Here is a 23,835-nt window from a genome sequence, read left to right as displayed (position 1 = left end):
AAGTGCATTAGAAGAGAGTTCTTCACTTGTAGAATGGCTTTAAATGACAGAATTATTGAGAAAGTGTCTTTGATAATAGTGTGGCATAAAATAAATAGCTCGTGGGGGAGAGACAGTTCCTGCCTCCCAAGTTTTTGTGTTTGCAAGGTTTGTGTGTCCCTTTGGTGGTGTCTGAGGGTAAAACAGACCCCACCCATGGTAGTATTGAGTAAGACTGGAACTTATATTTTAAATTGAAGTTCACTTACAACAGTAATATCTTTTTCCCAGTTATGTGCAAAAATCCAATATCTGGATTTCTGCATCTTCTAGAGAGCTGACCAAACACACTTAAGATGGTAGGAAGGAGTCACAAATTCCTCTCTCAATTCCAAACTCCTAAAGTCTTGTTTGACTTCCGCCTTTTGTTCAGATTCCTCAGCTGGAACTTTCAAAAAGAATCTGGGAGAAGGAGGTTCTTTGAGCCCTGTGTTGGTGCCTGGAAATCTCCCTCCTTTGTCCTGTATGAAATAACTGCTCTATGAGTAAGGATGACCAGCTGGATGGGTGTCTCTTGCTTTCTGACTGAGGAATTGTGGACTTCCACAACTATTTTATTCCACTGTGGGATCATTTCAAACATCTCCCACTAGCAGAGGTTTTTAAGGACATCTTAAAGCCACAATGAGATTTTTTTTTTGCCGTTGTCAAATACAGGTTGAAATTGATCAAATTCCAAGTTATTCTGAGGCAAAAATCAGACAAACATGGGTGTTTGTGCCCCCAAACCCACTGGAGTTACAAAAGCTTCCTTTTCTTTGGAAACTGCTAAAATGATATTTCCATAAGACTGACTTTTTAACAGCTGTGGCTAATCTCTAGTTGGGATTCCATAAGGAATGAATATGTTGATGGAAAAAAGATGAGTATGGTCACAAGTCCAAACTAGAAGGATAAAATACTGAAAATGTTTTTATTCTGCTGTAGTAATACCCTGAACATTTTTACTTCAGAGCATTTGCTTCAGACCTTTCCTCACTTAGGGAGGGGCATAGAATCCTGTACTTCATTCTGTTAGGGGTGGGAAATCTATTTCAGCAGATTATTTCATTTCAGAGTGGGTAAAGCAATCCTGGTCGAGTGACCAGGCTTTTTATACCAATCAGAAGCAAAATCCAGCAAACCCCAATTTTTAAGAATCTCTAAAATGGTCATCTTTATATGTGACTATACTTTAGGGAATAGGGAGTATAAATGTTAATAATTAGTTATTTAAGAGAGATTACAATTTCTGATGTTTCTTGCACTTTTATTTAGCAATAACTCACAGGTGAATATTTCTCAGGGGAGTGAGATCATCAAGAGAGCGCTTGCAACCTTTGCCCAATTTGGGAACTAAATTACTCTGATATTTAGCAGGAAAATTAATTAAGCACCTGAAACTTTTCTGGTGTATCAGAAGTTAGAAATTAGCTCCAAGCTAAGGGCAGTTTTTGCTGGACAGCAGCTTTGTTTGCTCGTGCCAAATATACACATGGAATTATTTATGCCTCATGGAATGCTTAAATATGAGTTTGCAGCTGTGCTGTCCTCTGGCCTGTGTAACAGTTTAACATCAATGCCTTTAGACACTCCTCTGTCATGATAATCTTTCTTTTAAAGGACATCAACCAGAAGCTGCAGGAAGATAACCAGGAGCTGAGGGACCTTTGCTGCTTCCTGGACGACGACCGGCAGAAGGGCAAGAGGGTGTCCCGCGAGTGGCAGAGGCTGGGCAGGTACAGCGCCAGTGTCATGCACAAGGAGGTGGCCTTATACCTGCAGAAGCTGAAAGAGCTGGAAGTGAGGCAGGAAGAAGTGGTTAAGGAGAACCTGGAACTGAAGGAGTTGTGTGTGTTGCTGGATGAGGAGAAGAGTGGAGGAGCAGGCAGCCGGAGCTCTATCGACAGCCAGATCAGCCTGTGCCAGCTGACTGCCACCAGCGCGTACATCAGAGATGTTGGGGATGGCAGCAGCACTTCCAGCACGGGCAGCACAGACAGCCCAGACCATCACAAACACCACCCAAGCACCAGTCCAGAGCACCTGCAAAAACCTCGGGGGGAAGGAAGCCCTGAGCATCAGAAACACAGGAGTATCAGCCCAGAGCACCTGCAGAAGCCCAGGGGTTCTGGCAGTCCTGATCATCACCTGAAAGGGCCGAGCCCTGAGCATCACAAAACCATTGTCAAAGTACCTGAACAACAAAAGCACAGCAGCAGCAGTCCAGAAACTATCCCAAAGCACGTTTTGAGTAGTAGCCCTGAACACTTTCAAAAGCAGAGGCCTGGTGGTAGCCCTGAGCACCAAAAGCACAGCGGTGGCAGCCCAGATCACCTTCAAAAGCACACGCCCAGTGGAAGTACAGAGCACCTGCACAAGGTGAGGGGTACGAGCCCAGAGCATCTCAAACAACATTATGGAGGGAGCCCAGAGCACCTCAAACACCTCAGCGGAGGCAGCAGAGAAGGTACCCTCAGGAGACAAGTGACAGATGAGCTGTCCCCTCACCACAGGAGCTTGTACAACGGAATGAATGGTGGGTCAATACTTGGAGCAAAAGCTCACTTTGAAAATTGCTAAGGTAGTTTTGGTGTTATTCCAGCTATTTCTGCAGCAGGAATGATGTTTGATATGAAAAGAAAGGCAATGAGTCTGGTGTCACTCCTTTAGCAGATGATTTAATTGGAGTACATGTTTGTCCATCCAGCAGGTGTGGAACAGGTTAAAGAAGTAGGGGAAAAGTGAATTTTGAGTGTTGGTGTAGGTATCAAGGAGAAGCTCTTAGCCCTGACCCTGCTCTGTGGTTGGTAGATGTAAACTGTTTGTCCCTAGGTAAATTTGTGTTTGCATAAGAGAGGAATTGCATTATGTTTCTTGCCCTGTCTATATCTGAGTCAGCAGAGTGGAGGTGAGTGTCTCCAATTTAATTTCTACTTTCCTAATCTGCTTTGTCTGTAGCTTCAAAGATTTTAAAATTTCCTGTTTATTGATTGAAGGTGTCCTATATCCTTTTCCATGAACTTTGGAAGAGACCCCAGATGAAGGGTAGGCTCAATAGAAATGAATCTGATAGCTCCTAAAGCTTTTCAAAGTCTTGAGTTTGCATATTTCTAATCATAACAAATTAAAAATTTAGGAAGATCAAGAAGGGGATTCTTTGCTGTTATTGCTGCCCTTTAGAAAGGTTTCCAATAACCATGCCTAGTTTTTAAGAGCTGTATATCCTGACTGATGGAAATAAATTGTCTTAGGAGAGTCACAATGTAAGTATTTTTTTATTTTGAAAGCTACAAAGTTCAGACATCCTACTCTGCTGTAGAAATAACTTATTTTAGACTTATCAGAATTTCTATAGCCTGCTGCCTTTTATTTCTTCTACATCTGTGGGATGTTCTTATGAAGACATTTTATGTCCTAGTTGAAAACCCTTTTCTCAGACCTTTACACTTAGATTTGAAGTCAAGCTCTACACAGAGTGATGATTTTGCCTTTGCAAATTGTCTTGGATGGAGCTCATGTGTTTCCATTTCATGAGCAGCTGTGAGAAGCTGTGTTGGCATCAGTGGAAGTGACCATTGTTGGATCTGCTTTGAGATGGGTGCCGTCCTCAGCCTTTGTCACACTGGTCCAGTGACCTGTTGGGATTAACTCGCACAACACCTTCACTTAACCCCTCTCTGCAGGGGCAAATCCACATTGTTTTCAGTGAAATGTGTATTTCTGACAGGGCTGACCAACCCCAGCATGGTAAGTGTAGAGACTCCTCCTTTTAAAGATTTAAAAATGATGAATAAGGTGAGTGTGTGACAAGATGTGTAACACAGAAGTTATTAAAGTTGGTCTTGCACAACTTCCATTAAATGCTGTATTTTTCTCCATTCACTTCTTTGTGTTTGCTATTGACCTTTTCTAAGTAGCACAAAGTATGGAACCAAACTTCCTAAAAAAGACTTGTTTCTTGCACCCTTGATGTTCAGCAGTCCATCACAGTTTATGTAGGAAGGTGAACCAAGGTTTTAAATATATATTTTTAAAACTCACAGGGGAAAGAAGATATGTTTTTTCTGCTGCCAGCACTGTAGGCTTTCTAGGTTGGGTTTTTTTCCCCAAGTAGCCTTGTTGAGAACCATATTCCTAACAGTGCAGTGAAAGCAGTTGTTACTTTATTCCTGAGTTGACTGGCATCCTTTGTGCAGCATATTTCAGCTGTCAAAAGATTGGACTCAGGCCACAAGGTGCTGGAGAGGGCAGCTGGTGCTTTGGGAGGCTCTTTATTGACTTTAATCAGAGCTTTGCCTGCTCTGTGCTTTATATAATCACTTTTACAGAGAAGTCCTCTTTGGTTTGACAACTTCTCTCACCAGAAAGTTGTTGAACCTCTCTTCTTTCATATTTATGTAATTTGATGCAAACTTGAGGTTTAATTCTGACATCTGTCTGACCTTGATCAAATTTGGTAAGACTCTTGACAGCTCTGCTATGAAGTAAAGGCTTAACTTCAGGGAAATACTTGGTCTTCATAGCAAGGCTGAATCCTTCTGGGTATTTCGTGTTTTGATTTTGTCAGCTACTGTAAAGTTGTGGGGAACAGTTAATATGGAGCTGGTAGAAGTGCTGGTCATTATAATTTGTTATTTTTGTGAAAATAATGTGTAAATCTTAATTTGGATGTTCTATGTGTACCTCACCCTGCCAGCTGACTGTAGGTGATAAAAATCCTGATCTTGTTGTAAGGAATGCTGAAATTGTGACAATGGGAGTTAGGAAATGGCCTGGAAACCGGGCCCTAAACTCTGATGAGCAATTAAAGGACAATATTTTGATTGTGATCCCAAAGTCATGCAGTAAGTATATTATATCACATTGGTGATATCACTGCTGGAATCCAGTTTGTTTGCAAATTTGGAGTATCTCTAGCTGGCAGATGTTTGCACATCTGTCATGAGTTTGCAGGGCACTTCTAAACTTACTGTAGGTCTTTGGGCTGTCATGCGAGCAGCAAGAATGAAGTGTTGGTGACCCGAAATGATGAATGGCGAAGACAAACCTGTTTTGATATTTAAAGGAGTAAAATAAATTATTTTAACTATGTAGTCAGAATTTACTAGAGTCAGTACAAACCTGTCCATTTTCCTTGGTCTGCTTTAGATTCTGAATCATGTCTGAGAGGAGAAGCTATTCCTCTGCATGTCAAACCTCATTCCAAAAGTGCTGTACTCTCTACCTGGATCTGGTGTTGCTAATTGGAAGCATGTTTGTGAACAGCCTGGCTATTCCAGGAGAAATGGGAGCTTCTAGCAGCTCCCATTTACCTGGATTTGTGATCCTGGATTTGTCAGCACCTGGTGACCACAGGGCAGCAGTGGATTCTGCAGGGTGGCGTTAGCTCTCCCAGAGCGGGGCTGTAGGTAAAGGTGGGATGGATCAGAGTTTGCAGGTTCCTGACAGACTGGAGCTGCAGTCAGAGCAGTGCAGTGTAATATTACAATGCCATCAGAAATGTGATGTGCAGCTGGAGCTGCTTTGCAGGATGTGTTTATGCATTAATCATTGGCCTTCATGCATGTTTTAAGCTATGCGGGAAGTTACCTCAGCCTCTCGCTCACAGGCACAGCTGAAGGAATAAAGGATGAGGTGATAACATTTCCTTTTGTAATTCTTCTCATCTTCTATGCTCAAGGGTTTGATCTTGGTATTTTTTCTTGTATGACATGTCAGCTTTCATTTATAAGATTTATAAGGCTTTAAAAAAACCCTCTATTCATGGTTCTCCTGCATATTTTTCTGAAATGAGTGTCCATTGCCTTTGGAGTGACAGAAAATGGGATGGGAGAGCTGAATTTGGCTCGGTGCCTGTTAATTGAAAACACATGTATTTAATTCTAGAGGTTTTAACCAAATAAAACACGATAACAATCTTTTTGCTGTAATCACACCTAGATGTTCTGGGTAATGAGAACAGAGGTATTTAGGATAGAAAGATTGCTGAAATTAGGTGAGAAAATACCAGCAGTAAAAACATTTTGAGAAGAGAGCATTAAGGCACCCTGGAAGAATACGTGACAGTTTAGCTCTGACAGAGATATCTGGGGCGTAAGTGCCTCTATAAATTGATCTGCTTTCAGCATTTGTAGTCCAAGTGTTGGTTTTTTAATCTAAGTGATTTATTTTCAACTTTCTATTTTGAGAAGTCCTTTGTTTTACTCTGAGCTTTGACTTTTGTGTGAAAGGAAGGTATCCAAAGGCTTTCATGTGTGTTTCTCGCTTCCTGCTGAGGTTATTAATGAAGAGAAGTCAAACTGCTGACTAACACCTCCTGTACTGCTCGAGGTGCGAGGGCTCTTACAGAACAAATGCAGCATCACCTCTCCTTGAGTGAAGGTGTTTGTAGGCTAAACACAGACTCAGCACACATTTTAGATACTTTCTCTTATAAATGCACTTGTGAGAAGGAAACTTAAATTAGAAAACACTGCACTGAGTAAAAACTGCAGTATGGCTCCAGAGAGAAAAATCTCACAACAATATAACTGAGTTAACTGGTACCCTCTTTGTGCAAGCAGCTCTCCCTTGCCGGCTGAAGAGTGGGATCACACCATGTTTCCATGTATGTTTGTTTACACATTGTTTCTTAAAGCTGAAATGCAAATAACCTGCCTGTCATTAATGGCACTGCTCAGCACTCTGTGTGATTTGACCTGTCCTGCTGGAACCCACGACTGCACACCTGGGAGCCTGAGGCAGCATTTTTTACTTTTCAGAGTAACCAAAGGCTACAAGGATCAGTAGAATTTTTTCCATGACGGTCTGAAGTGACGTTGTGTTTATTTCAGGTGTTTAATTTTGAAGTGTGCAGCTCTGAAGCTTTGTCAATCAGAGTCCTTCAATTGGACTCCGTAGGTTTGATGTCAGACTTGTAAATTGTTTCTAGCTATTTCACACTGCAAGAGAACTGGGGCATGAGATGTGAATGTGGATGTGACTACAGCATGCTGCATTTATTACCCAACTCGTTTTTTTGCAGACTGATTTATCATGTTGAAAATGTGTTTTGTAGTATCAAAACAGTGAATTTACTAGGAACCCATGCTGCAGGACTTCTGAGAGAGGCTTACAATTCCACATCCTTAACTCCACTGACAAAACTCCTTTGGATTTGAATGTTTTAGTTTGCGGTGGATCCTCCTTCCAGCAAAACTCTTGAAATGTTAATGGCAGAGTGATGCCTCTGCTTCTGGAAGGTGGCCTGGTTTCACACGATTGTCTGGACCTTCAGCACCGATTCCTGTGCAGGGCAGAGGCAGCTGCTGGGGACAGCTGTTTGCTGCTGTGGGATGTGCAGGGGAACTCAGCTGCAAGACTGAGAACACCTCAGCACCTCCTGGGAAGTCACTGATTCCAAGTTTTATGTCTTTTCCTTTCTCCCTGAGGCTGCATATCCTGCTCCACAGGCGAGTCTGTTTTGCAGTGAGGATTTAGTGCTAATTCAGCCGTTCTTTGATGGAAGCGAGAGGCAGAGTAGCGAATAGAGACGCTACCTTTAAGCCATCTCCTCTGGGAGCAAGGTCCCTGTTAGTCCGGGAGAGGGGTGTTAATGGGGTGGGAGGCAGTCGGTGCTGCCCGGGATTTGGGAGCTGGTCCCACAGTGACTCCCTGCAGCCCCGTGAGCAGTGCCCGTCCCTGCCGAGGGTTTCACCGGGAAGCAGAGGAGGAGCCGTGTGGCCACCTCTCGTGGCCGGAGTGGCTGCTGGAGCTCCCCTGACCCCGGAGCTCCGGCAGGGAAGGGCTGCAGAGCAGTCGCACCGATGGTGTCCCCACAAACACCCTGCGAGCCAGCGCCTGCTCCCACCCCCTGACAAGTGCTGGTACACCTGGGATGGAGCTGGCGTACCGATCTTTCTTCTGTTTTCATTTCACTGGGCGTTTATGAGAAACAATGTCTTTTCTGGCTAGCGAGTGGGAGTTTGTTTTGGTGCATAAAGGAAACAGTAGAGAAGCTTATTTCTTTTTCATGGTGATTGTGTCAAGGTGTGAGCCATTAGCCTTTACCTTAGAGAGCTTCTCAGGAGTTTGCATGGCTGTTAGTGTCGTATGCCTGAAATAAGTGGGCACATCTGCGTGTTATTTTATTTTTCTTAGTGCCAGAACTGCAAATCCTCACATTAAAGCCTTGTCTGAATCTCTGTGTAGAGAGAGTACCTTTAACCTGAGCTCAGGACCTCATGTATCAGTTCTTCACACAGCTTTTGGAGTTGTGAGTTTAGAGCAGTAAAATATGGGTTTAGAAATATTGGTGATTAAATTATAAAATTCTCTGAACCATGGCACTTTGCAATCAGTCATATACAATGCAGTCAGTATATTACAATAATTTTTGTGAGTGCTGCTTGTTTAAGACATTCAGCCTTGTAGTATATATTATGTTTGCCAGTCAGAATATCCTGTCTCTTCTGTTCACCTATTAATGTTTGGGGTTTTTTTTAATTTTTAAATTTTATTAAGAACTTAACAATGGAGACTTGTGCAGGCAGAGCAGGGGTTGGAGCTGAATGGGTTAAGAGTTAGGGAAGAAAGCAGGCAGTGTAGTGTGGGGTTCAGATTTTGTACTGCCACACACAAAGTGCAGGGATGTTGACAGGAATAAGGGACAGCGAGGCATTCCAAATTACAGGGTATTTAATGAGCTATAATAAAGCCGTGTGTACATAAGAAAATGACTCTGGCAATGAAAATTCATTGGCTTCTGAGCTAGTAAGTTATGTCTTAATTAGTAAACTGAAGCACAGCTTATCTTGGGTCATATTGTCATGTGCAGAGATATATAGTTACTGAGGGAGCACTGAGAATTATCTTCAAGTCATGATCTTGATGTAAATCTTGTCTGCCTGTGCTTCTTCACTGGTTAAAGGGTGGTCTCTTGAAGAGAATCAGCTAGGACTGAAACATGGATTTGAATTCTGCTTAATGCAGAAAGCAGTACAATAATCTGTTTGAGAGGGAATGAGTTACACAAGTATAACATGGCGGGGGAAGGGCTGAAATAAAAGCTGTCTTAAAAAAATAAGTAGTAATGATATTACTCTGTGCATATTTAGTGGGCTTGTACATTTATTTTTTAAATGCTTTTAATTCCACAAGGCACACAGAGGAGGGTCAGATTGTGATCTGTGTCCATGAGCATTTGGTATGCAGCATGGAAGTGTGTGCAAATTTATTGATTGTGAATGGGAAAGCTGCTATCTTGAGCTAGGCTGTCTTAAAAGATGAACAGTTCTGTGAAGGCTGTGAATAACAAATAGTTCTACTCGTCATTTCTACTATAAAATTTCTGGCATATTTGCATTTGTTTCTGTAACATTCATGGGGAGTGAAGAAGCCAGCAGCTCTGGACCTGTGTAGTTCAGCAAGAACGTGCTTCTTCTACCCTTTATTTTTTATTTGCATGATTCATGTGATCTTCACTGGTTTGTAAAAGTCAATTTAATAAATCAAATGGTTATTTGGGCCAGTGAAAGCAGTGTTCAAGCACTGGCAAGAGTAAAAGATGTGTCATAGCTGAAAAAGCCCAGTGAGCCATGTGGTAACCAACAATATGGAATGTCTCCTAAAGGTCTCCATTTTGGTACTTCCTCAAGGTTACACAAATTATTCCAGAGCCTTTATGCCTGTAATATTAAACATCTCTAATGTGATCAGTAGTGAGATGGCTCCTTCAAGTGTTTGACCTCAAAACTCACTCAGTTTCTTTCACTGCATCTCTTTAAGCTCCTGCGAGCTGTGAAAATTTGCCTTGATCAACTGTGGAGCCTGTACCTGTGACTTGGATTCAAAGAAAAATATCTGCGCTTTCTACAAAGGGTACAAGGCTGATTCATCACTCTGTGATCAGCTTCCACTTAGGCCAAGTGCAGATAAGCCTGGAGAAAAGCATTGATTCCTGACCCACATCCCCTCTTGGCTGGTTTTGGTTTACAGTGGACAAACTTTAATGATGTTCAAAATCCATCTTATGAGTTTTGTGGTCTGCAAACATTGCTGAGGACATTAAGATGAGCCTCTAAAAATAGTGTTGGATTATGAGAAACAAGAAGAACATTCCACTGGAGGCAGATGAATATATCAAGCACAAGCACACAAATGCTGTGAGGCAGAACCTGCAAATTGACTCAGATCTTTCTAAGGATTTGAGCACTTCAGTCCTTGTTAATACCTGGCTTGTGCTGAAATGGGATGCCCAGACAGAACAAGATGCTTAAATATCCCTGTTCATGCAGTGCTCTGAATGAAGTCACTGGTCTGTCACTGTCATTCATCTTGTTTGCTTGGGTCCAATTTAGAAATTTATGTAACCTGAAGTTAAATTTTGAATTTTAGATTTTTTGCAGTGTCACTAAGTCCATAAAGAAAACATGCCAAGAAAGCATTCCAGCAACGATTCTTTCCTTCCCAGCTCTCCAACCACTGAGACCAAAGGCTCTTCAGTGCTAGGTGAACAGCAGAAGATACCAAATCTGTGTCTCCTGCAGGTACAGGTGCTAAGAACATTGGTTTATTCATTTCTGTTGTAGCACTCGATGCCTGGCTTACACTCCTGGCCATCCTGCTGAATGCTGCATTGTGAGCACTTAAAACCATAGCAAATGTTTTAGAGAACTATGAGGACAAAAGATCCTGAGTTTTTATTTTTAAACAAATCCTAATTTCAGCATGAGGGCATTGGGATTTATGCGTTTTAGCTTTTCCATGAACATAATCAAAAGGTTTTTTTAAGTGCTTTGGAATGTTCTATTCAGCCTGAATTGGTGGATTGGCCAAAAGCATGGAAATGACTGATCAGACTGTCTTGGAAGCACGGATCCCAGAGCTTTGTGCTGTCAAGTCACTCCATCATCCTGGATTTGTCAAGAATGAGTTGAATGGGGTTGACACCTTGTATCGATTGCAATATCACAAGTACAGCCATTTGTATCCGTGGAATCCTGAAAAGGTGCCTGGAGAACTCCAAAAGGAGATGTAGCACAAAGGGACTTGTGTGACCCACTTTCTACAGCAATGCAAATTCAAGAGTATTTACTTATCAGCTGCCACCTGGAAGTGTGTCCTTCAGGCACTGGAGTGGGAAACATATTCTATTCCACCTTTCCTGTTTCATGTGTTTTTATTTTATTTTTTTAACTAAAAAACCCGAGAGTTTATTCCAGCATCACTTTGGAAAATGGGGATTGCTGAAGAATGATTGAGAAACGATTTCTGTTGGTGTTAAGAGCAAACTACTGTTGAATTTATCACTGAAAAGATCTGTAGTTTAAATGTAGCAAACCTTGGCTGTGCCTGCCTTGTGCTTAGAGGAGCTGCACTTAGCACATGTATTTTTCAGTCAGTCAGTGTTAGATATTAATCCTGCATGTCCTCTAATGTAAGATTCTTTGGATATTCCTTGTCCTTGTTGCAGGGGAAAAGGGATCTTGGCTGCAAATATCCAGTCAGGTGATGCTTGTTCTCAAATTTAACACTTAAGTGCTTTTAACCTTTTAAACCTCTTCAGTTTTGCTAGATTTTGATTTATTTGTGTGTGCAGTGCTGCTCAGAAACACATCATGATGCACAGGAAGCAAGCAGGCTCTGGAAAATCTTGGGAAAGAATCTGTAGTGAAAGATAAAAGTTATTAGTAGATTTTTACTCCCTGGAATGAGAAAAATCCAGGTAGTGTTTGCATTTTGTTTATTAGGAAATGCTGTTCCCCAGGGAACCAGGAGCCTTTTCATGCCAAATACTGAGGCTCACTGGCCTGTGGCTTTGCCCATCAGGTGTTGGGAGAGTTGGCTGCTGCCTGAACCAGCTGCTTGATTTGCATCTCAGCTCATGGAACTACTGATGTGGGGCCCAAATTTGTGTCCCATCATATCTGTGGCAACACAGCGGGAAGAGTTCTTTGGGAGAGTTTCTTCACTGCTCCAGGAGTCTCAGCAGCAGACACCCAGAGACATCTGAGACAAACACAGAGATAAATTTCATCAAACACAGATTTGGCTGTTTTAATGGTGTAAATCAGAAGTGGCTCTTTGTCCCACCAATTGCAGGTACAGTTCTGTTTCTGAGCACCATCCCTTCAGCAATCTAAATTCAGGATTCAGCTTCGAACTGAGGGCTTGAGCCAGCTCAGATCTGTGGAGAACCAGGGGTGGATGAGGTTGTAGGCCTTGGCTTGGTGTGATGCTGGCTTTGTCACCTGTGGATCTGTCCATGTCCAGCTCCATCTGTGTTTATTTCCACACCATGGAAGGAGTGCCCTCATAGCAAACCAGTCAGCTGGGCTAGAAGCTGACTCTGTGGAGTTGTGGGATTTTGGGGAGAGCTCTGGGGGTAATCAGACCTTGCATCTTGTTTTGCTCTGCTTTTGTGAGCATGTGTCTTTATGTACATGTTGTGCAGAAAACTTCTCCCTCTTAGCACAAAGCCAAATGCTGAAAAGCCCAAACCCAAGTATTATGTGTAAGATCTGAAAGCTGGCAAAATAAATGACTGGTGACATCTATTTTCAGAGATTCACAGTTTATTCTGAGTTGGAAGGGAGCCACAAAGATCGTGTCCAACTCTTTAGAAAATGGCCTGTATGGAGATTGACCCTACAATCTTGGTGTTGTGTGCTCAATTCATCATCAGAGGGAAAGACTGAAGATCTGTAACATACTGGTAATCAGATTAACAACATTTATGCCTCTTCTGGAAATGGCCTTTGCAGTATGTCTGTCCTTTTCAGGCCTAAAACCTTCTGCTCTGGTTTGTGCTGCAGAAGCTTTCTGAGTTCCAAAGGGTCCTGAGAGCTTCTGAAAGGTCCAGAGCAAATGTGTGACTCCAGAGGTTTGGACTGGGGGACCCAGGGGAGAGGAGGACATTGCTGTTTTCCTTTGCTCCCTTGCTTGCTGTGGAAAGCCATCGGGAAGTCCTGTCTGTGCCCCAACTTGTAATGCTGGAGTTTGAGCCTACAGAGGGTCTGGGAGCAGTCTTGTGTGACTGAGGAGAGAAAGCAGCTCTGCCCAGAGAGCCTGGCTGGATCAACTCACAGAGTTCTGGCCCTGGAGAGCTCCTGTGTGTGGGCTGGGGTAGCATCATGTGTGGAACATCGATTTACGCGTGTGAACACTCCCCAGTCAGAAAAAATGTCTTTATGAAGGCGAGACCTTGATGTGTATAAAGAGCTGTGGGTGAGCTGTTACCCTGAGGAACTGCCCACGCTTGTCAGTGGTGCCTGGTTCCCTCTTGCAGCTCTTATCAATACTTCTGGAAACAATTTACCAGCCACACAAATATTGTCATCATCACCTGGGTGTTAAGAACCATGAGCTAAACAAAAGACAAGACAGGATTAATCAGCCACCAACTACTGCAGGTTTCCTGAGGTTTTGCTGCTGATTATTCCATTGTGTCATGCCAGTTTTCTAACAGCTTTATTCTTAGAATAGTTTGCTTTCAGCATGGTGTAAAAACTGGGGCTGGAGTTACTCACATGCCTAGAAAACACCTTTATGAACAATCAGCTCGAGACAAACCTTTTCAATGTGTTTCCTTTCAAAATCAACTTTTAAGCAATGTTTCCTTCCTTCCTGAACTTCCTGAATTGGGCTAGTGGGAAACAAAGCTATTTTTAATTCTCTTTTGTGTGTGCAGCAGTCCAACTAGAAGCTGTTAATGTACCTTTTGCATTTACAGGGCTGCTTCAAGGTGTCCTGGCACACAAAGTGATTTACAATGGATCCACATCTGAAGGGCTGTGATAGCTTTACTAGAGGAAGCTCTGTTTTCTGTCCTGTTTCTCGTGGCCTGTTTTTACTGTTACAGAGTAGTTGAGGAGCTGTAGTTGTCTTGATTTGGGAAATTAAGATGCTGGTACCAAGCAGAGGCACGGTCAGCTCTCTGCTGGGGATTTCAGGCTGCTAACTGGTACAATCCAAAGGAATATTCATCTTCCATCAGAATAAAATTTGAAAATTAACATTCTTGAGCTTAAAAAAAGAGAGAACACAGTGTTTTGGCAAAGATGGTCATCTGGCCCTCAGCATCCATCAACAGTGTGGCATGTTGTGACTGTGCCAGGGAGGGGGGGAAGTGGGGCTTAGCAGATCTAAATCTCCATGGAGAGGCTCAGGCTGAACATCTGTGACTTGGCAGATGTGGAAGGGAGGAACTGGGGATTTGGAGCTGTTCTGGCTGGGTGCCAGCAGACTCCGACCTAGCAGGTAGGTGGCTGCTGCTCTCTGTCAAACACTGCAGGATGAAATGTTTGTTTAAAGTCCTGTGAAGCCGGGGCTGTGTTCAAGGGAGCACTGGGGGAAGGTTCTCCCTGGCTGCCAAAAGCTGGGGCTTTCCTGTGCAAGGTCACTGCAGCAGGGGTTGTGAATGGCCCCGCTCAGGGCTCAGAGGAGGCTCCAGAGCTGCCCAGTGCTCTGTACCCCGTGGGGAGCTGGGATTTGACATCCTGGGATGACAGCCCAGACATTCCCAGCCCGGGAGATGCTCTGACAGGATGGCAGCAACAATCCTTGGGAGCACAAAGTTCCTGCAGCTACAGCAGGAGCAGGCTGCCAGTCCTTCATGGCCCTTCTCAGCCAGAAAGTGCTTTGAGTGCAGCCTTGTGTTTCAGACCTGGGCAGAGATTAAAGAGATATTAGTGCTGCTACTGTTTTCATCTTAATTACAAACCAGAGCAAACACCAGCTTGTGTGTCCTGAGCATGATTTAGCAACCTGTTAGTCTTTTAATTATCTCCTTCCTAATTCCATTGCTCTGATTATTTGGTACTTGAAATAAGTGTATCTTTTTAAATTCTTGTGGCAGTAACTTTTGGAAAAAATTCATTGTGTTTCATTTTGTAGACATTTTTTCTTTCATGCTGAAGTACAGGAACATATGGTGCTGCTTCTGAGGTAGCACTTGTCTAAATATCTTTGCTTGTAAAATTTTCTGCAGAGCCATATAATTTTCTCCTGTAAAAACATTCCTACTGTATTTAACTGGTTTTATAGCTACTTAATGGGATTTTCACGTTTTTATAATCGCAAACTTTTAATGGATCAAGAAATTAAACTCTGAACCCTGAATAAGATAAATGAGCAGTAAGTAGTTAGAAATTCAAAGAGAGTAGTAAGAAATAGCGCTAATAGTATAAAGAAAATAAAATTGTATACTGGAACACATCCCAGGTATTTTGAAAGGGTCAAGGCAGTAATTTTATTTTTAAGCTGAACTCTTGGGCTATCACTGGCAGTCAGTAGACCTGGAATGCTCTAATACAGTGTCCAGAACCCTCACATGGGAGCTGGTTACATCTCTGTTTGTGTTCAGTCTGGTGAACAGGCTTCCCAAGTGATGGTGTTCCTTCTGCCTGAGCCATGGGAAGCTTGAGTCAGGAGCATGCATTAAAAAATGTAAACCAGCAGCACATTCATCTGTGTACAATGAAGGAAGACTGGAAATGCTCCTGAGTGTGGCACAGCCAGGAGAGTCAGAGGAGTGGAATAACCGGAATATTCTGTATATTTTTGTCTACATTGCTAGACTCTTACCCAGCATGAGAGATGATTAGTGAGAGGCTAATTGGCCTGTTAAATAAACCTATTTAGAAATGTATAAAGATACATATCTCGGGAATGATGCAGATCTAAAACTCTTCTTACACAGCACTGGGAAATCATTCCAGGGGCAGCGTGCCAAGCTCCCTCTCTGCTGCCTTGGACATGCTGAGCCAAGGCTGGAGCTCTTCACAAGGCAGGTACCTTGGAAAATGCTGCAGGGATGAAGCATCTCCAGGAGAGGAGGAGCTGGGCCAGCCATGCCTGGGGGGCAGAGCTCTCTCCCGCTACGGGATCACAGATGGAGCAGCAAACGCACAATTGCTGGAAGCGGAAAGGCAGGAGAAGGATGGACTGAACAGGATCTCCTTTCTCCTGCAACTGGGCTCAGGACTGATTGCCATCTCTAGGGAAACATCACTCAGATGTGGAGATAGCTTTTGGAGCTGTAATGAGAGCAGGCTGTGTTTGATGCTGGAGGTTTGGAGTCGCTCCCTGCTGAGTGCAGACAATCGAGTTGCTAAGCAAAGAGTTTCTGAGGGTTTTTTTGAGAAGAAAGTGGATGAGGTCAGACAGATTCAGAGTTATATCTAAGAGTGCCTAGGTTGTAAAGTGAAGGACTCTGGGCAAGGAAAAATGTCATAATCCAGTTACTCAAAGTTGGATCATGGTGAATTTTCCCTGTTTTTGAACAGTCCCGAAAATGAAGGTGTGGGAGAGCAGAATTAGATTAGGACAAATAGATTAGGATAACCAGAGCTCGAAGTTTGAAATGGTCAGAAAAGCTGTAGGCAATGATCACTTATCTATCACTTGTTTGTGGGTGCTGAATATGACTGAAGGGTTTTGTTAATGACTGTAGTTTTTCAGTCAGTCACAGGTTTCAGTTTGGTCTCCTGCCCACCTCATTCTGCTGGCAGAATGGAACAAACTGAAAAACAGGACATTTGTCACAGTGCCAGCCATGGTGGAGTGCCCATCGTGGTGCTGCTGGTCCTCACCAGCTCCCAGGGACTGCTCAGCATTTGTGTTTCTGTAGCATCTCTGAGCTCCTCGTGGCTTTTGGTGTGTTGAGCATTGGAGAAGCTCCTGCCAGTCTTTCCTCACGAGTGGGAATGGAGCTTCAGCAGTCCTGGCAGCTGATGGTCTACAAAAGTGAATTTCTTTTTGTGTGGCTTCTTCTCCACTACCAGAGCTCTCTATGAAGCAGGATTTTTCCCCCATGTGCTGGAAGGCAGAAAACTTTCATTAGGAGTGTTTAATTTTTCAAATGACTGCTGCCACAGTATCAGTCAATAGTCTATGATTGTTGAACCCTGCTGCTGAATCTGAGCTTTCCTATTCTTTCTATCTGTTTTCACTAAATTAATCTTAAAGATTTGTGCAAGTCATTACTATGAGTCCTTTGATTATTATTGCTGGTGGAAAAGCAATTACATTGGAAAACAAACTAAAAGTCTATTGTGAGATTTAAACCTACAGTTCTAGTTCTTTTCCTTGATTTATTTTTGATGGTGGGTGATTTATTATTTAGAGTGAGACAAGGATCTAGGAATTCCTCCTGGCTCCCCTTATCAGTCCATGCCTAGCAGCTGTTTGAAGTTTGTGGCACTAAGAAGTTCCTACAAGCCTGTGCTTTGGGGCTTGGGAGAAGATCCCAGGTGTAGTGAATCTGTAAGAATCTGATGCTTCATCATGTGGCCATACAGGGGAGCAGCTCATTTAGGGGACCACGTGTCTCATTTTAATTCAAGTAGAAAATGCTCAGTCAGCTGCACAAATAGGACTATCCATCTGTACACCTATTATGGGATCAGATTAATTAAAGTAAAAGCAGTGAATTAACTTCAGTTACTAAGGCTGCCATGAATTGCTCAGTAATTATTTAGTCCTACATTACACAGGTAGAAGGCACCTTATAACTAACATGTTAAACTGAAAATTTCTGATCCAACATGAGTTTAGAGGGCTTTTTATTTTGTTTTCAGCATTGTCAAGGAACTTAGTTGAATAGCCTTACAAAGGTAGAAGGTTTGAAAGGTTTATTGAATAATTTTTTATGCTTTGGACTGTTTCTAGCTATAGCCTGAAGTACCTTTAATCTCTCCTTTGTCTAAATGGTAATTCTGATAAATTTAACATAAATCAAAAATGCTGTGGCATAGAAAGCTTTCCTGGAAGGTTACTCAGAAAAGAAATTGGTTTGGTTTTAATTGCACAGGCTACTATGAAATTGCCCTTCTGGTTTGAAAACAGTGATCATGTGCAGCTGCTGGGGAACTGCCCTCCATCCCTCCATCCCTCCATCCCTCCATCCCTCCATCCCTCCCAGGGTGTTTCTGAAGAGTCAAAACGTTTATCAGGGAGGGTTTTTACATTTCCAATTTCACTGTAAGGTAACATGTGCTTTTGAGGGAATTATGTAGGTGTGGGCTACATTCATTCCCTGTCACCACACCCCATTCCCTCCATGCTCCTGTACAAGCTTCCAGGTTGGATGTGAAGCTCGTGGTGGGAAATTCCAAATCTGTATCCAAGGGACAGGTCAGTGTAGGATGTCACTGGGGGTGACATAGAGCTTGTTCTGTAGCTGTACAAATAAACTCAATATTCAAATGTACGGTGTGTCTGAGATACCACAGTAAGGGAGAAAACAGAAAGAATACAAGTGTTTCCAATCCATTACTGTACTGGGGGCAGGAAATCAGCCCTGCTCTCTGCCACAAATGAATATTCTGGAAGTCTGGGAGCCATCCTTGCTGCACACCCGCCTCTGCCTGGTGCTTCAAGGAGGAATTGTGTGGGACTTGCACTCAGGCTGTGTGACAATCTGTGATTGTATTTCTGGAGATTGGAATTGGGTTTTGCCTGTTTCCTTTTGACATCACTCTGGTGACAGCTGAGGGACAGCGGTGTTTGCTAAATAGATAATGGTAGGCTGAGGCTCTTCTCCTCGAGGAAATGCAGATTTTAGTCACTGATAATTAAAACTTACTGTGTGATCTTGGGTGTGGTTTGGAGATTTGTTCCTCTTTAGCCAAGGAATTTCTTAAAGCATTTCTCTGGAAAGTGGAACTGGATGGACAGGCGTGGTATTAAACTGTGGAGAGAGTGAAGCACAGGATTGTGGAACCTTTGAATGAAGTTCTGCTGCCCAGAATCTTGAGGGTAAATAATTTTTTGAATGTATCCTAACATGAGATGTTCTGGTGTTTAAATATCTTGAGTGAAAAGAGCATCATATGCTTTTTCAGTCACCCCCTTCACTAAAGATGTAAAAAAGAAAAATCCATATACACTTACAGCCTAGGTCATTTCTTACACATGCAGGAGAGAGATTTGAAGTAGAATCAAGGAGATATTGAACTAGTATTGTTGAGCCTGTTTTCTGCCAGGAGTGGAGTCCTGGAAGCAGGAATAAGAATTAGGATTGCCAGGAGCAACAACTGACCTTTCAACACTTGGTGTGCTGTAAGTCGGCAGATCACAGGGGTAGCTCCAGAGCAGAGTTCCCAGCCTGTTCAACCCCATTTTATTCCAAAAATGGAATGTCAGAGGGAGAGAGGTCGTTTATCTTGCTGCAAGGAACCATTCACACAATGATTATCTTGATTTTATTTTCATAGGAACATATGTTTCGTGTTTAATAGTCAACGCCTTCCTTAAGTCTTTGCTTCCCACCGTAACTAAAGTATGAAAAATCTTTTGCAGTGAAGAAATGAGTGAAGAATGCAATGAAGGAAACACATGGGGCTGGAATAAAACCTTGGCACAGTTGGCCACATGTAGAACATCTTTTAGAGCATTAACAGAGGTAAAATGTGGGACCAGTGAACCACGGGGAGAAGGGACAGAGGGATTTGGCTTTAATTTCATTTTTAGTGGGAAGAAGAAATGAATTTGAATGAGGAATTGATCATACACAATTTGATCCTCTTGCAAGAATATTGCCATTGATTTCTGGAGGATTGGGATGTGCCACCTCGTTTGTCTGTGACTGTGATTTTCTCTTGGTACAGACTAATTCACTGACACTCCAAAAAGCCCCAAACCCAAACAAAAACCATCACAAATAAACAAACAAAATCCACTTCCCTGCTTGGAGACTAAATTAGCTTTTAAGTCTCTAATAGGATTGTTATGGAGCCATGGAGGCCGAGGAAAGATTCTCCTTGAAATTTTGCTGCTCACACTAACTCCACGCTGTTCAGTAGTGGCAATGGTTAATTCATTTTCTAAAGATCACATAGATACATGAGGCTGAAACTTTGTGATTTATTTGGAGCTCTGAGGAATATAATGTGAAAACCTATTCAGGTTTTACTGGCTGGCCAGAGACTGCAGTCAGTTTAATGAGACACAGCTAAATTTGCCATGATAAAGTGCTGCTTCGTGCATGAAATAGATATTGTGGTTCTGTGCTGGTGATTGATGATTTATTGCCTTCAAAACTGTAGAACCAGTGTGCAGAATTAATTTTGAGTGGATTATTCATTGTTTTTACCCCCTGGAATCTTGTATGATTGATAAACATAATTTAAAAGAAAAAAACAAACTCAGAAATTAACTATGAGAGATTTTAAGGTTGTGCATTTTAGGACACCCCCCCTTTTCCCCATGAGATATTTTACGAACCTAATGTAGCATCAGTTTGTGTGGCAGAAGATGTTTATAACTTACTTTATTCTGGTTCTTTATCAAATAACTGGTTTTACTCTGTAAAGCTCTCAGGGGATTGAGTGAATCTCCAGTGTACGGATGATCCCTCTGTGCGTGGTCCTTCCTTCCCACTGCAGCCCCTGGGCTGATCCCAGCTCACAGCCCTCAGTTTGGAACCCCAGGCACTGGGACTCAGCTCACAGGGAAATCACCACAGCAGGGCTCGCTCAGCCAGGGGAATTTTCAGCTCCCAGTCTTGTAGCTTCTTCTACCCTCTAACTTCTGGGGAGAAAAACCTGCTCAGACAGAGGATTAGCACTAGACAATGGAGAGGAGAATCCAGGAGCAGGAGATGGAGAAGGGAGAAGTGTGTTAGAGGCAAGGAAAATGATGAAATGTGCTGTGGTTGTCTCTCTGGAGCACAAGCACCCCACAAAACAGAGTTTTGGGGTTTCTTCTGATGCAAGCAAGCCTTGGGTCTGCCTCTTGCACTGTGGAGATTTGAAAAAATCTGTGCTGCTCCCCCAGTGGGTTCCTTACACTCAGAGCTCTGTAATAATATACATTTATGTACTAGCCTGTCCTGGAGGTCTCATTTTGGCAATGTTGGGTGTAGAAGCTGAGCTGCTGCTGGGTGCTGGAGCTGAGCAGCTCAGCCAGAGCCCTGCTGGAGCAAAGAGCAGCTCATCTCGGCAGCATCATCCTCCAGGGCTGCTCGTGTCTGCTGCTGGAACCATCAGCATCAGCCCTGCTTCCGAAATGCAGGCAGTTAGGCCACGTAGGATATGTGCTCTGACAGCCTCCACAGCAACTAAATGTTGGACTTAGGTGGAATTTTATAGGTCCTTAAGCAGTTTTGGTCCTTGCCCTACAGAGCTGAGGTGAGAGGATGACTTTGCTTTGTGAGAGGTTGTTTCATAATCCTCCTTTAGGCTCGGGCTCCTGTGCAGGTCCGGGGTGACACAAGGGCTCAGCAGCCACTGAGCTGACAAAAGCAAAGGCTCCGTGTTTCATTTAATCCTTTATTTATTTAAAAGGAAAGAAGCTGTACTTTTGCAAGCCAGGCTCTTCTCAGCATCTGAAAGCTGAGCAGGGTCAGTCTGGATCGTTACCTGGGTTTTTAACCTCTGGAAAGAACACAGGTGTGCTTGTGATGGAAAAACCATTATCTTTTGAGTCAGTCATAAATACCGTGAGGATAAAGGTTGAAATATTAAGCTGAGATTCCTTCTACTTGCTCTTTGAAATACCAAAGACCAAGAGCTAGAAAGTTTTTCCAAGGCTCTCTGCAAATGTTGGTGGTGGAATTATCATTCACTTTTTGTCAGGAGCTGCTGTGCTGCACTGCCGTGTGCTCCAAGCAAACACAGCCCCTGTGTCCCCCTCTCCTTGGAGTCCTGAAGCTGATTTGTGTTCTGTTCTCTCATCACAGCACCTATTTATTTATTCTCTTTATCATAACCATCCTTACACCATCTCTTTACCCCTTGTCTCTGCCACTCTGCTGGTGGTTTGGTAATATAGATAAAATAGATTTAATTATAGTCAAAAATTCCTGCTGGTGGTGGGAATGGGGCAGGACTATGTCAAGAAGAATAATTCCATTCTGTGGAAAAATCTCTATTCTCTGACCTGTTTTCTCTCTTGGAAATTCTGTTTCCCTTTTGCTTCCCTACACATCTTAAGAAACTTCATTGCTAATGAATTTTATGATCCATAAGCCAGTTTTTTGGCCTTCATCTTTAAGCAAATATCAGGTGACTCTGCTTCTCAGATTCGGAGCTGTTCACAACTCCTCTGTCCATTACAGACACCAAGCCCTGCAGTGCAACAATCCAGGGAATAGTCTGTTTGGTAAAAATCAATCATCATATTCTTTCAACATCTCCCTCTTTTGTTATCTGTCATCTTGGATCCATCAGAATGATCCATGTTTGGGTTTTCATCCCTAAATCTGGCCAGGCTGTCTGAAAAACAACTGTGGCTATGAGTTTCCTTAAAGGGCTCTTGGCACTCAGGCTTCACCCCTGGAAAAATTGTGAAAAATGAATGAATGTTGTAGGAGACATGGGCTTGTTTTCAAGGACTAAGCTTTGTGCTCCTGGTAGTCATAGAAGAATGCTTTCAAATTATTGATGTCTGGAATGTGAAGTCATCAAACTTCTGCTATGGAAAAAATCTTTTTGTATTGGAGAAATGTATCTGGGGTTGAAAATATGTTTGTCTTCCTCAGCAGCCAGAGCTCTGTGAGTTCTTTTTAGCTCTCTGAAATGATCCTCACGTGGCTGGGCTGGTGCTGTGTGCTCCTGCCTGGGCAGGACAGAACAAAACTGGCCAAACTGAGCCCTGTTTGCTGTTCCTCTGGAAGAGGCTTCCCACATCTCCTAGAGGTGATGCCTTATCATTCCAGGTGCTCAAGGCATGAACTTCCAGCACTTCTCAGCCTTGGCTTTGCTTTCAGTGGTAAAACACATTTTACTGATTTCTTTTGTAAATGCTGCTTCGGTTTCTCTTCTGTCTCCATGGTGTGCTCCTCCCTTTCTTGTCTACAGAAATGATAAACCTTTCTATTACTATTATTATGAGTGAAGGGGAAAATTAACATTGTTCTGAATCTCACTGTAAGTTTAAAATCCCTTATGGGTGCAGTCAGAAGAGACCCCACAGTTTGTTACTATCCTTGAGACAGGAACTCATGGTCACTCTAGCAAAGTCCTGGTGATGGGTGATGATCAAGCTTCTCTTTTTCAGGATGTGTGAGATGTGGCAGATCAAACACTTGGCAGGCCGGGCTTCATTTCTATGTCAGAGAGATGCTGCGTGCTTCAGTGCTGGTAGAGTGTCCCTTCCCTGGATATTTAGCAAACAAAAATAGTTCCTCAGGATAGGAAAAATGGTGAAACCGTTTTCAAGAACAGCGTGTGCATCAGAAATGCTGCGTTTTGGAATATAATTAATTAGTAGAATTCAAACTTCTAAAAAGCTGAGTGTTGTCAGCAAGGAACAAGAGATAATCTTGAAACAGGATAAAACTCTGGGACAGAAAACACTGAATGATTCATAGCCTAGTTTAGATGCCTTTAAAAGCAGGGAAAGGAAATTGACTGTTCCTAAAGCCACAGGTATCATTCCAGCTTCTGGTTCTGGAAATTCAGATGACTTGAGCTTTGTGATCTTGATTAAATCTTGACAAAGTTCTCTCTTTCTGATACACTTGCAGAAGCTTTATCCTCGTGTCCCAGGGCAGAATTTGGATTTGATGCTTCCCTGGGGATATATTGCACTTGGTATTACATGCCCACTTTGCACTGCATGCTTCAATTTAGCTTTTCCTGGTTGAAAGGCAAAAAAATGGCAAAAAAAAATAGTAGAGAAGGAATGAATGTCTTACATTGGAAATCCAGAACAAATTTGAACCAACTCTGTGAGTGTGTGAAGTTGTAGTCCCTCTGTACCTGCTGTGGTGGAAGGTTTGGTTTTAATCCAGAGGGAACAGAAGTTAAACTCTTATACATGAACGAAACAAAAGTTTGCCTGACTAATGATAAGGCGATTTGTTCCATGGTGTGGTTTGTTTCTTATTTT

General features: G+C 42.8%; 1 protein-coding gene across 48 annotated transcripts in view; it reads left to right on the top strand.

Moving 5' to 3' along the window:
* Positions 1–23,835, top strand: part of CCDC85A (coiled-coil domain containing 85A) — a 218,928-nt gene that overhangs the window by 154,222 nt on the left and 40,871 nt on the right. For all 48 annotated transcript variants that reach the window (XM_086875015.1, XM_086875012.1, XM_086875042.1 and 45 more), the window contains one exon: positions 1,642–2,557. In XM_086875015.1, coding sequence (XP_086731141.1) covers positions 1,642–2,557 — 916 coding nt within the window. The remainder of the gene's footprint in view (positions 1–1,641; positions 2,558–23,835) is intronic.

This window comes from Cyanistes caeruleus, chromosome 2 (genome assembly GCF_971803275.1).
Source record: "Cyanistes caeruleus chromosome 2, bCyaCae1.hap1.1, whole genome shotgun sequence".
Lineage (NCBI taxonomy): Eukaryota > Metazoa > Chordata > Aves > Passeriformes > Paridae > Cyanistes > Cyanistes caeruleus.
This window is presented reverse-complemented; position numbering and strand designations above follow the sequence as displayed.